The sequence below is a fragment of the Grus americana genome, chromosome 5 (assembly GCF_028858705.1).
Source record: "Grus americana isolate bGruAme1 chromosome 5, bGruAme1.mat, whole genome shotgun sequence".
NCBI classification, from domain to species: domain Eukaryota; kingdom Metazoa; phylum Chordata; class Aves; order Gruiformes; family Gruidae; genus Grus; species Grus americana.
Window position 1 is genome coordinate 1,477,856 of NC_072856.1, and position 12,396 is coordinate 1,490,251.

Below are 12,396 nucleotides of genomic sequence, written 5' to 3' on the forward strand. Positions count from 1 at the left end.
ACCGCGCACGCTGGCCCCAAGCTGCCACCCGGCCTCCGGCCACCGCGACAGGGACAGCCCCCCGCCTGACCAGACAGCACATCCCAAACTGCTACAATTTATTGGACAACGGTCAAGTGGTGAAGGGCTCTGAACTGTACATCTGTAAAAAACGAGTGCGGCGCGCCTCATGTGCTCGACGCGGTTTTCCTCCGCTTCAGCCGCGCTCGCCAGTCCTCCGGCAGCGCCTCAAAGTTGGCGTTCCTCTCTGCCATGCCACTGCGGGGACAGAACGGGGTGTCAGCACCCGGGCGGCACAACGCGACGGTCCCCACCACCCTCCCGTGTCCCCCCAGGGCCAGACGTGCGGATCCCCGCTCTCTGCCTTCACAGAGGACAAGGAAACATCCCTCCCAGAAGGAGCTGAGCCGGGCAATGTGCCGCCGGGGAAGGGCTGCTGGCGCCAGGACAGCCTCCCAGGGCCCCTACCTCATCAGCTGCTGCTGCTTCCACTCCTCGATGCGCCGCTGGGCGGTGGTCTCCCGGTCCTCCTCACTGGAGCTGGAGTTCTCCTCCTCGTCCAGCTCCCGCTGGATGCTCTGCCACTTCTTCACCAGCGATGGCATCTTCGTCTTGCCCTTCTTGCCCTGTGCCAGAAACACAAAAGGCCACGGTGAGGGCAGCTGGAGAGGGTGCCCGACACGCCAGTGAGGGATCGGTGCAAGACAACCTGCCTACCTTGTCCTTCCGCCCCTTCCTTGGCTTCTCCTTCTCAGGTGGTGGTGGTGCCTTGGGGGCGGGAGGCGGGGGCGTCTGAGGGGGTGGTGGGGGAGGCGGCTGGTCGGCGGTGCCAGCAGCAGGCAGGGCTCCCCGTGCCGGGGCTGGCTGCACGGCAGCAGCGGCCAGGCTGACGGGCGCAGCGCACTCCGAGTAGCTCATGACGGAAGGTGCGGCGGGCGCTGCGACGCCCAGGTAGCCAGACTGCAGGCCCAGCGCAGCGGGCTGAGGGCCGGCGTGGCCTGGTGCGATGCGGAGGTTGGGGCGGCCCTGGATCTCACCCTGCAGCCGCTGGCGTGGCCTCAGGGAGGCGAGGGGCACGGCCGAAGGCTGGTACTTGCCGGCGGCCATCAGGGGCTGGCTGTAGATGACGGGGCAGCTGCCGATGGTGGCTGTTCGCTGCATCAGCCCCGGGCTCATCTCCACAGCTTTCCTCTTCTGAGGCTTGGTGGAGAGCAGCGGGGCCGGGCTCGGTTCAACAGCGCCCTGGAAGAGAGTGCCAAGGTGAGTGCCATCCAGGAGGGACACGGCCCCCAGGTCTGGCTGAGTAAGTGCCCCCTCCCTGCGCTTGCACGGGGTGGTGGGACTGGCCGAGCCCCGGTGTCCAGCACTGCCGCTCACCTGGCTGGTGCTGGCAGCGGGGCGCAGGAGAGGTTTCAGGGGAGCGTCTTCCTCCGTTCCTGGGGCAGGCGGCTCCTCGCCCCCCTCATCTTCCATCTCCACTTCCTGGATCTCGCCGTCTTCTCCGGGAGGCGGGGGCGGTGGGGGCGGCGGCGGGGGTGAGTCCGGTGGAGGCGGAGGCGGCGGAGGCATTTCCAAAGGCAAAGGAGGTTGGAGGACCGGGACAGAGGACTGAAGCAGAGTCCAAAATGGAGTGAGCGGCATGAGAGACGTAGCAGGAACTTGGCCTGAGAAGGATTCTTTACAAAGGGAGCCTGAAGAATACATATTGACACAGGCTTGAAAACCCACGCTACGGACCGCGCTGCCTGCTCCTGCCTGCTGCCTCCCTGCCAGGGCCCTGCCTGGGAGCGGGCAGGCAGAGCTCAGGCCATGGGATCGACCGATGAGCTGCACACCGCCTTCCCCAGCACCGCCACAATGCCTAAAACTGACGGGGACAGCTCGGACACGGGAGCGGCGCTCATCCCAGCTTCGCTGAAGCTGCCGCAAAGCGCCTTGGGGAGGGAGGCCAGCACCACCGCGTACTGCTCTAGTGCTTGGCGGGGCCTCGCAATACCCCACTTCAGGGCCTCGACCCCCCAACTGCAGCGACTCCCCCCTTCTCACCCCCAAGCTGTACCTGCGGAGTGCTCGGCGGGTTCCTCGGCGCGCTCTCCTTTGTCTTTTGGAGGTGGTTTAGGAGGACCGTCGGCTTTTCTGTCAGTGGTCCGCTGTCCGTCCTCTTCGTCCTCCCCGTCGGGGAACTCCCATTGCGACTCTCCTGAGCGCTCGTTAACATAGAAATAGCGTCTATGCTCCCTAAATCACAAGAAAGAGAAGGAGGCTTCAGATTCCCTTCCCCGCCACCGACACTCCGAGGCGGGCCTGCCCACGACAGCGGTGTGCTCTCGCAGGGAAGACCCTCTGCAGCGGGGCTGCCGCTCTCCCAAACGCAACAAACAACTTTGAGGACAGAGGCAGGAAAGGCCCGAGCCGGCTCGCTCAAAGCTATTTGCATTGCTGGCTGCGTGAACGTCGCCCCGAGTCCCCCGCTCCGAGGGAGGGGAGGGCCGAGAAAGCAGGCCAGCGCGCAGCAGAGCGACGTCTCGCTAACATCAGGACTTTCAGCCGCCGCCTTGGCTGAAAGTCGCCCTCCAAGAAGAGGCACCGGGGAACAGCCCAATGGAGAGAAGCGGCTGCCCCCCTACCCCGTGGTGCGTGGAGGTCGCTTTTTATGATACTCTTGGTGTCAAACACACAGTGAATGCTAGAGAGAGGGAGCGGATCTGGGAGCTGAAAAACAAAAGAGCAAAGATTTCAAACAAAGGAAAATTAATCAAGAAAGCCAAATAGACAAAGAAATGTTTGGGTCTGACCTGCTGGCAGGAGACAGAAATCTTGTTCTTCGTTCCGTCGATGAGTTGAAGTTTGTCCTTTGTCAGAGCTGTTGGTCAGAAGAGGTGATCCAGAGATCCTGCAAAGTTCACAGAGCTCTCGCATGCGCGACCCCCCAGGCCCGCCCTCCACAGCGCTTTACACTCGCGAGAGTGAAAACCAGCTCTGTCCGATCAGGGAATCAGCTCCGTCTCAAAGCACTGAGCACTCCGTTTGGATCCTCCAGTTTGGTGGCTGGCCCAAACTCTGCGAGTGCCGGACGTTTCTCTGCCTGCCCAGCACTGCTAACAGAAGCTGCTCTCAGTCTCCGAGAGGGACGGCGCCACGTCGTCGGGTGGTGATGGTCACAAATCATGTCTGAGATGTCAGAGATGAAAGGTGAGAAAGGTAGGAGAGCGCGTACCTGTCCCAGTGGCAGGACCAGCCTTTAGGGGTGGCGTTTATTTCGTATTGTTTTAGCTGTTCGGCTGCGTCTTGGAGTTTGCGTTTGAGGTAGTTTCCATTGAGAGCACCTTCTCGCCAGTCTGCAATGCGGGTCTAGAGGGCAAGAACCGGGGGAAGCCGTTGAGGGAGGCTGCAAGTGGCCCTCGGGACAGGACTCGAGGTCCGGGAGGTTCCCTTACGGCACGGGACTCGGGGGGGCCAGGAGGAAGACACCGCCTCCGCGCAAAGCCATGCTCTCCCCCCACGGAGGAAGGGCCCTGCAGGAGGCGGGCAGGCAGGCGCGCGGTGCGGTGCCGCCGCGGCCACGAGGTTCACGCAGCACCGGCCCTCGGCGCTCGAGCGGCGGACAGTATTTGATCCGCTTCGGAACAGAAGGCCGGAGCGAGGGGCGAAGGCTCGGTTACCTCTGTCTGCAACAGCAACATGTGGAAGTTGGAGATAGATTGTCTGTTGATGCCCAGGAACTCCAATTTACTAGTCAGAGTATTTGCCAGCTCTCCGATCTGAAACTGCCAGGGAGAAAGGGGAGAGTAAAGAGCTGCCCTCGGGTAGCGTCACCGGGCTGCTGCGGCCTCATGGCTCGAGGCCTTCCCCGGCAAACAGGACTCGGGACCGACCGCGGCTCCTCGGCCTGGCAGGACTGGGACGTGCCACCCTGAACGTCTGCGCCTGTCACCCCCTCCATCAAGCCCTGCTACTTCCTGCGCCCCAGGGGTCGGCATGGGGTGGCAGGACAAGACCTCCTCCATAGCTGCGGGAGGTGCCAGCGAACCCCCAACTCCTTCGTGCGGACCCTTCCCTGCTCCCAGCCACAGCCCCCAGCGCTTCCCAGTGTGATCACCGCTCCAAAGTGGCCAAAGGAGGGTATGGGCTCAGTTCACTTCAGCGGCCCAGCTCTGGAGTTACAGCAGAGCTATCGCCAGGGCAGAAAGCGTTAAATAGAATACTTCAACTGTTTCCCAAAGGAAACAGGCCAGGATATAATTTCAGACTTTGAAAATCGCTGCTTTCCGGAGGAACTAAGCTGGAAAGCACAGGAGAGGGGTAACAGCTCTGGGTGTACTCCCAGAGACAGCATCTACATTAGGATTCAGACCAGCTACAGCGACCACCGTTACTCAACCCCAGCGTCCCACAGGAGTCAAACCTCCAATTTGGGCGCTGCGTGGGGACACGGGGCTCCCCTGTGTCAATCCTCGACCGAGGAGGCTGCACAAAAGCAACTACAAGCCAGAAAGCAATCAAGAGCAGAAACGGGGTGGACGCCTGCAAGCGGCATCACGATTGCTTTAAGGAGGGCTCTAAAAACGTCTTTTTTCCTTCGCTCCTCAGAAGAGGCTTTGGAAGGTCCCCAAAGCTGACAACGCAGTGTCTGTCTCCAGAGAGGGGGACGGGCCAGACAGACAAACAGCGCTAGGGAAGCCTGAGGCAGGGAAATGAATTCCCATGTTAAGGTGGCTACGGAGAAGCCAGGGAAGATTCCAGAGCAGAGGGTGACTTCGCAGCGGAGGACCCGGATCTCCTGCAAACCAGAGAGCTGGCAGAAGAGAGATTACCCCAAACCGATGAAGCAAACGGTACCGATTACCCGAGGAGATGGCATTCCTCCAACAGCTCTAAAGCGATCCTGCATGGGAAAGCACCACGCTACAGCACACAGTCCGTCACAGAGCACCGCCAGTACCAGGAGAAAAGGGGACAGCAAACGTGACAGCTTAAAAGGCTTTCGGCAGCCATCTGGGGCACAGCAGCCAACAAGCGTGGTCCTGCTGCAGGCTTTTTTTTTTTTTCTCCAAATAAATTAAATTTAAAAAAAAAAAAATCAGACAAGCCTCACGTAGATGCTATACTGAGGGAGGGCTCAGTGGTTTTGGGCAGGGAACATCACATCTCCAAACTGTGTTAAGAGTTCTTTTACAGGAGATGCTGAATCTGTCACAAGGACAATAATGAAGCCCTTCCCTGTCACACTGGAAAAATGATTAAGCGGTGGGAAACAAGTGCAGGACCAGAGGTCAGCTTTCGCTGCAGGTTTCCATCGGGGTTCTACCGCGAGCCGGCGATTCCCCATCCGTAAACCATCTGGGCACATGGAGGTGACAACATTTGCTAATGAAACAAAATTACTCAGGAGCCAAATTTAAAGCCGCAGGAGATCTCAGGATAACGAGCAACTGGGGAATCAAAAGGACAGATAGGAAAGATCTCCCCTACAACTCTGAGTAACTATCACCCAGCGCCGGTAGCTCCGCGCGTCACTACTACAGCGCAGGAAGGGGCTCTGGGAAGCGTTCAGCTGCAGCCAAAAAGAGCAAACCAATGCTCGGAACAGAAAATATCAGCACGATGCTGCAGAAATCCCCAGGGCTTCCCCAATTTGCATCTAACAACTTCAAAAAGCCATGCCGGGCGAAGGGCAGAGCGACAGGTACTGGCAGCCTCCAGACACAGAGAGGTTACGGACGAGGAGTCTTCAGCCTGGAAACGGGATGACTGAACAGGCAGGTGCCAGAGGACTGTAATATCATTATCGGTGAAAAGAAAGTCAGGACAAAAGTGTTTGTTTGCTCTCTCATGACAAGACCCAGGGCTTGGTCTTTATCCCCCACACACCCCCTTTCTTTTAGGTTCTGGGGTTTTTTAAAGGCTTTCAAGCCTTTGCTGCTGGCTCCTGCTGCAGAGATGCTGCCCCAATCCCGCACAGCCGTTCTTTCCCAGGGCAAGCTGCTCTTGCAGCTGCGCTGGGCTCTAAGGGTTAGAGCTTCGGCAGGCGTACAGTGCCATCCCGCCGGGAGCACGGGGAGCGGACAAGGTCACGCCAGCTGGGCCAAACCCGCAGCCCAAAGCTCAGGTGTCCCACTGGCTGGTGGCGTCCCCTGGGCAAACGTGGCCGAGGGAGCCAGCCCGTCCCTCCACACTGCCGGCGGCATGGTGAGCCCCTGGGAGAGCAGCAAACTGGCCGGGGCCTGGGGGAGTTGCCGAGCGCCCAGCCACATCCCCTACACAACACGCAGCTCTACGTCTCCGTACCTTTAGGTCCTGCTCCTCCTCTTCTATTTTTGGTGCCCCTTGTGCTTTTGCTTTCTCCTGGGGCTCCTCAGACTCTGCCTCTTTGTCTGAATTTGCATCAGCTGCTTCTGTGCTCGCCGCTGCAGAGGAAGAAATGACAGGTGAGCCCTTCTCCCACCACCGCCACGGCGCTGCCAACAGCCGGCTGGAGACACCGTGCCAGGGAGCCAAAGCCGCTGCAGGAGAGGGCAAGGAAAGAGCCGGGGCCTCTTTCCTACAGGAGCCGGTGACAAGAGCCTGAAATTAAAAAGAAGAGAGGGTCACTGCCTCTGTGTTTTGATGGTGGGGTCCTTCGAGAAGGACAGCATGGAAGCAGAGAATTACAGCTGCTCCAGTACAAGGGCGGGAAGGAGGAAGAGCCTTAAGCATGGCGGTTAAAGGAAGCATGAAGAGAGCTAACTGTCCAGCACGCATTAAACTCCGGCAGTTTTAATAATTTGTCAAGAAAAGGTATCAAGGATTAAATAAGTTGAGACAATTGTCAAAGACTGAAATGCAAAAGTTGTCAATGCCATAAGGTTTCACCTCAGCAGCTTCACAGGACAGAGGTGACTAATTCACTGTCCAAGTAACAAATTCCAGGGAGGGAAGTTTTTCAAGGGATTCCTACCAAAAGTCCACGGGGGGGAAAAAAAAAATCTAAACCCCACACACATATTCCTGGTGTGCCCTGACAGGTTATTTTAGAGTAACAGCTTCCCAAAGGGAAAGCCCTCCAGCAAAACCATCCCTCAGAGCCACCCTGGGCAAACAACATTGCTGACTTAACACCAGGCCTGCCATCCAGATCACCCCTCTGCCTGAAGCAGACGTGCATCAGGGCCACATCAACCCCGGTTGGGGGCAGGCACCGACTCCCACTTCAGCAGGATGCAGCTCGGGGCACTTTTGTACCAGTTTTTCCTGGGAAAAGGCGCTGCGTCTCATTCAGCTTTCTGTGCCACAGGGGAGGCAGCCGTGAGGCAGGTAGCCGGCCTGAAGCCTTGTGCCGGGGAGGGACCAGCACATCTGGGAGTCAGTACAGGTAACAGCCACAACAGGCAGCAAAGTGCAGGCTGTAGGGGAGCGCTAACAGCTGCAATCACCTGATTTCCTCAAGGCAATACATTTATGGGATGCTCTGCAACATCTGCTGAACTGCTCTTAATATCTATTTGACAACAGACTCTGAAAGACCATGGCTGTACCACGGGAAAGCAGAGCGCTAACAAGAATACGAGCTCTGCCGAGGGGCGGCTGTTGCTTGAGTCACGTATGCAACACACGCTGGGTACCAAACAACCCTTACATGAACCGGCTCTTCCTCGCAGCAAGGTCCCGCCTTACATTTCCTATGCACCAACAAGTGCAAAGCCGGAGTGGCTCTCGGGGAACACCTCGGCTGTCTGAAATCTGGTGACCGTTACCGAGCAGCTCAGAAACAGAACTTTAAAAGAGGAAGGTAACAGTTCCCCGCGTACCACGGTTAGGATTTATAACGTCGGCAGGAAAACAGAAGGTGGTGGGGCATGAAGCAGCCGTTATCACGCCTCTTTGTTCCTTCTCCTGGTAAAGTGTTGAGTATGGGCACTCTCCTGTTTATTTTCCTGACACAGCGTTGAACATCGGCACTCTCCTGTTTATTTTCTTTAATTATAGGATCAAGGAGAGAATTGGCAGAGCGTCAGCTTATCCCCACTCTGCCCTGAGCCTGTGAGCTCAGCTACGTGAGAGCAGTGACGGCCACCTCTCTGGGCCTGTCCCCAGCCTGGCACACGTACCTCACCGCCCGTCCCGGCTCCTCTACGCGCCACGCATCTTCGGGGAAAGGAAACCCCGGTGGGAGAGGGCTGCGGCGGTATTTCCAAATACCCGCTCCTCCCTCTGAAGGGAGCCTTTCCAATTACCTGCTTCTCCCGCTTCCGGGCTCTCCCGGCCTGTTTTACTGGAGCCTCGACTCGTGGATTCGGGGCTGGCAGCTCCGACAAACAGTTTCCATTTCCCTCGCTTGGAGGCCAGCCTGCGGGTTGCATCCTGCGAGGCCGACTGGCTCCCGTCAGAGAGTGGGCTGGAGCCCGAAATGCTGCCATCGCCTTCCTCCAAGGCACGCAGCTCTGCCTGCCAAGAGACATGACAGCAAGTGACACTTCAGGGACCTGAGCCTCCCCCAAAGAGCAGTGGTGGTTACGAGTCACCCGGGAAAGAAGAGCAAACAGATGCTCTGATCAGGGCACCACGTTAACAGTAGCAAAGACGGAGTAAGAGTTTGCCAACGGCTGCTGACTCATCAGCAGTGTCCATGTGAAACTGCAGCCGATCAGCACCCAGATCTATACGGAGCCCAAGCCCATATAGGAGTAGCACAGGAAACGCAGGGTTACTCTCCCAAAGGAGGCAGGACAGAGATGCAAACATCTGCTGCTCCCGGTTTATTTCTAGCTATTCCTTGGTTGTACTTGTGGCTTCCATTTTCCATGACAAAAATGTTTCCTCTTACCTTCTTTCTCTCCAGCACCATCTCCAGCTCAAGGGTGTCTTGCTCTTCCTCTTCCTCAGCACTCTCCCCCGACTGCACCACGCTGCACAGATCCTCCTGCAGCGTGTCTTCCAGGGGATCCCTGCCAGGCTCTGGCTCTTCGGGGGCAGCTGCCACCTCTTCTGCTTTCGCCTCCTCTTCCGGAGGCGGCTCGACCTCCTCTTTGCAGATCACCTTTCTCCTCCAGCGCTCCTCTTCCTCCTTCACCACGTCAGGCAGGAGCGGTGCCAAAAGGGCTGCAGCCACCCCCTTCTTCTCCTCCTCACTGTTGGAGAGGGCCTGCACGCCTTCGTTCACTTCCTGCAGGTTGAGCTCTGCGTGAGCTTTACGGCAGCAGCCGTCACTCCCTGCCCCCTCACCCCAGCCCTACACCTTCCCCAAGCAGCGAAGGAGACCGCAGCCCGCAGAGGAAGAAGCCCAGGCGGCCCCGTGCTCCTAGGGCCCCTCTTCGGGCTGCGAATGGAGCAGAGCGACCCAGTTGCTGCCGAGGAAGCCTAAAGGGGCTCCTACAAGCCCCTATGGCAACCAAAACCTGGTGCTTAGCCCATCTGACTGACCTTCTTCACCTCCCGCTTGGTGAGGCTGGCTCCACGGCCGACGCTGCTCGGGGCAGCTCCCTTCTCCTGGGGGTACAGCTCGGCGGACGCTACGAAGCTGCCATTGGCGCCTGCCACAGTGCTGCAGAGGAAGAAGGGAGGGATGAAGGGCAGGCTTGGGGACGAAGCCCCAGCACCTCCCCTCATGGGGCCAGGGGGTCTCACCCACCTGTGCTGGTAGTGCTGCAGGCCCTGGACCTGCGTCGCCAGGTACTGCGGCAGCTCCCAGGTCACCTCGTTGCTCTGGGTGTTCCAGTAATAGTAGCAGCCGGTGTTCTCGTCCCACACCTCCTGCCAGTCACCCATCTCCAGCTCCCCCACTGCCGGGAGAGAAAGGCCAGGCCGTCACCCACAAGACACGCAGAACCTGTACCCCACCACCAACCGGACCAGTCCCCCAGGCTGTTGTCACCCCCCTCCCCTGGTGTCAACATGTTAGGGAGCAAAGTGGGTGACAGCAGCCCCCCCAAGATGGGTGCAACACTCCCCCCCCCCTCCCCCCCGCCCAGGATAGACTCAGCACTCACCTCCTGCCAGCGAGCACTGGGTGTCGTACTGCCACTCCGGGGCCGGCACAGAGCTCGCGCCGTTGGCGGTGCCTGAGGACTGGCCCGAGCCCGACTCCTTGGGCTCCGGGCGGGGAGGCGTGGGGGGCGGCGCCGAGGAGGCGGCAGAGGGCTCGGTGGGCTGCGGAGGAGCCGTGATGGCATCGATCTCCTGTGAAAACAACATCGTGTTGACGCGAACTTGAAGTTGACAATGTCTCGGACCGTGAAGCCACCCTCTTTCTGCCACCCCCCCTCCCTGTGAAGGAGAAACTCCCCTCCGCCCTCTCTCCCGTTGTGCTCCCCAGAGCTGCACTAACCGCCAGGAAGTTTGCCAGCGTGCTGTCAATGTCTGCCGAATTATTGCCGTTTGCATCCGCAGAACGGGACGACTTCTCCGGGGTTTCGCCCTCCTCATCGTCACTGTCTGCGTAGGCACCAAGCAGACACAAGCCTCCTGATTGGAGAGAGGGGAGCAGCAGACCCTCAGCGAGGGGGGACACAGCACAGCACGTCCCATCTTGGAGCCACCAGCATGGGCAGCAGGGCTCCTTGTGCTGCCACGGGGAAGCGGATCTAACCCCCCCACCATCACCCTGCTAATCCTGCGAGGGGGGAGCAGCCCTGTGGGGAGCGGCAGGGCTGGCTTGGGGGGAGCGGGCACCCCCGTCCCGCAAGCGTTCAAGGGATAAACGCTGTCCCTCCCTCCTCAAAACATCCACGAGGACATCTCTCGACCCCCAAAGTCAGGGGAGACCAGTCCCCCAGCCACACTGAGAGTGGAAAATACCCTCTCTGGGGAAAAAAAAGGCAAAACAACAGAATAACACTAGGAAAAAACCACAATTACCCATCTCAGAAAAAAAAAGCAGAGTCACCGCTTCCAAAAATACCAGTATCTTATTATTGGTATTAAGTGTATTTAAGAACTGATAATACATAATAATAGTAATAGTGGGGAGGAAAATCACTTCTTCCTCTCCCCAGACAAAACCACACTGAGCGGAAACATATCTCCTAACCCAAATTTTTAAGGCAAGAAATCACATCCCCTTCATAAATCACTAAAGGGGAAAGGTCCACATCATACAACCCTCTGAATTCAAGTGAGGTGGGGGCAATAACCTTGCTCCCTCCCAAAAAGAATTGGGGAGATCACCTCAATCCCCCAGATACAAAGCACTTAAATGGGATAATCATCCTACCCCAATAATGAAAAAAACCCAAAAAACAACAACAAAAAAACCCCTCTTAAGTAGAAGCAATCACTCCCCCCCCAAAAAAAGAGAGATAACAACGACCTAAAAAGAAATAGTTTAGGAAGGAGTTAATTATCTCTCCTTAAAAAAAGTACTCGAAGGGGGATAATTAGCCCCCCTTAAAAATACAAAAGGACGGAAGGAGAGGGGAACAACCACAGCCCCCTTCAAAAAAACACAATTAGGACAAACCTGCCCCATTTTTGGTTTTTTTTTTTAGGAATATTATGCGTTTGGGGACGCTCATCCCCTAAAAAAACCAGGGAGACACACCCTCATATAATTTTTTTTTTTTTTTTTTTTTTTTTAAGGCGGGGGGGTTTTACATCTCGTCTCTCCCCGAGAAACCTCGTACCTGTGGGCTTGACGGCGGAGGGCGTGGGGGGCGGCGGGTTGGGCGTGCTGCGGGGGGGCTCCGCCACCGCTTCGGGCTCGTCTGGGAGGGAAGAGCCGTTAGATACAGGGGGGCTGGAGGCCGGGGAAGGCGGGGGGGGGGGGGGGGGGCCGCGGGGCGGAACGCCCCGCGGCCCCCCCCCCCTCCCCGCCTTCCCCGGCCCCTGTACCGTCACTAGGCCGCAGCGCTACGAGGAGGCCGCGCCGAGGCCTCCACAAGGCCGCGCCCCGCCAACAAAGCGCCCCCCCCCCCCTCCGCTTCCACCCCATCCCCTTCCGCCGTTACCCGGCTCGGAACCCGAGTCAGCCCCTTCAGTCGACGGTACCGCCGCCTCATCCCGGCGGGGACCGGGAGGAGAAAGCTGAAGGATGGGCCGACGGCCCGGCGCGGCGCGGGATTTCTTCCCCATGGCGGCGGAGGCCGGAGGCGGCGGGAACGGCGCCTCAGGGCTGCGGCCGCGCCTGCGCGGTGGGAGGGAGGGGGGGGGAAGGTGCGTAATGCGTCACAGCGCGGGGGCGGGGCGCGAAGAAGGCTCCGCCCCCGGCTGGGCGCAGCGCCACGCCCCCTCGCCTATAAGCGCCCGCCTGCCTATAGCTCTGTGCTGCCCTATAGATAGCATGGTGCTGCCCCTCGAGCTTATAGCCCCCTCCTACGTTATAGCACGGTGCTCCCTTGGGATATAGGTCCATCCTACCCTATAGCGTGGTGCTGCCCTGCAGGGCCGTAGCCCTATCCTATAGCATAGTGCCACTCCTAAGGG

At 58.6% G+C, this 12,396-nt stretch overlaps 1 protein-coding gene across 2 annotated transcripts; it reads right to left on the minus strand.

Moving 5' to 3' along the window:
* Positions 1-81: 81 nt before the first annotated feature.
* FNBP4 (formin binding protein 4) lies at positions 82-12,100 on the minus strand. 2 transcript variants are annotated; one of them, XM_054828126.1, is made up of 17 exons: positions 11,922-12,100; positions 11,598-11,678; positions 10,304-10,440; positions 9,966-10,155; positions 9,608-9,758; positions 9,400-9,520; positions 8,804-9,142; positions 8,214-8,424; positions 6,289-6,407; positions 3,663-3,767; positions 3,218-3,351; positions 2,796-2,893; positions 2,060-2,238; positions 1,378-1,608; positions 718-1,242; positions 469-626; positions 82-258 (listed from the first exon to the last, which is right to left on the minus strand). In XM_054828126.1, exons 1-17 carry the CDS (start codon positions 12,043-12,045, stop codon positions 168-170), a joined length of 2,994 nt encoding a protein of 997 aa, XP_054684101.1. In that variant the 5' UTR covers positions 12,046-12,100; the 3' UTR covers positions 82-167. The 2 variants fall into 2 exon arrangements, with proteins under 2 accessions (XP_054684101.1, XP_054684102.1); XM_054828127.1 differs by lacking the exon at positions 2,796-2,893 and having other exon boundaries at positions 1,378-1,691.
* Positions 12,101-12,396: the final 296 nt, after the last annotated feature.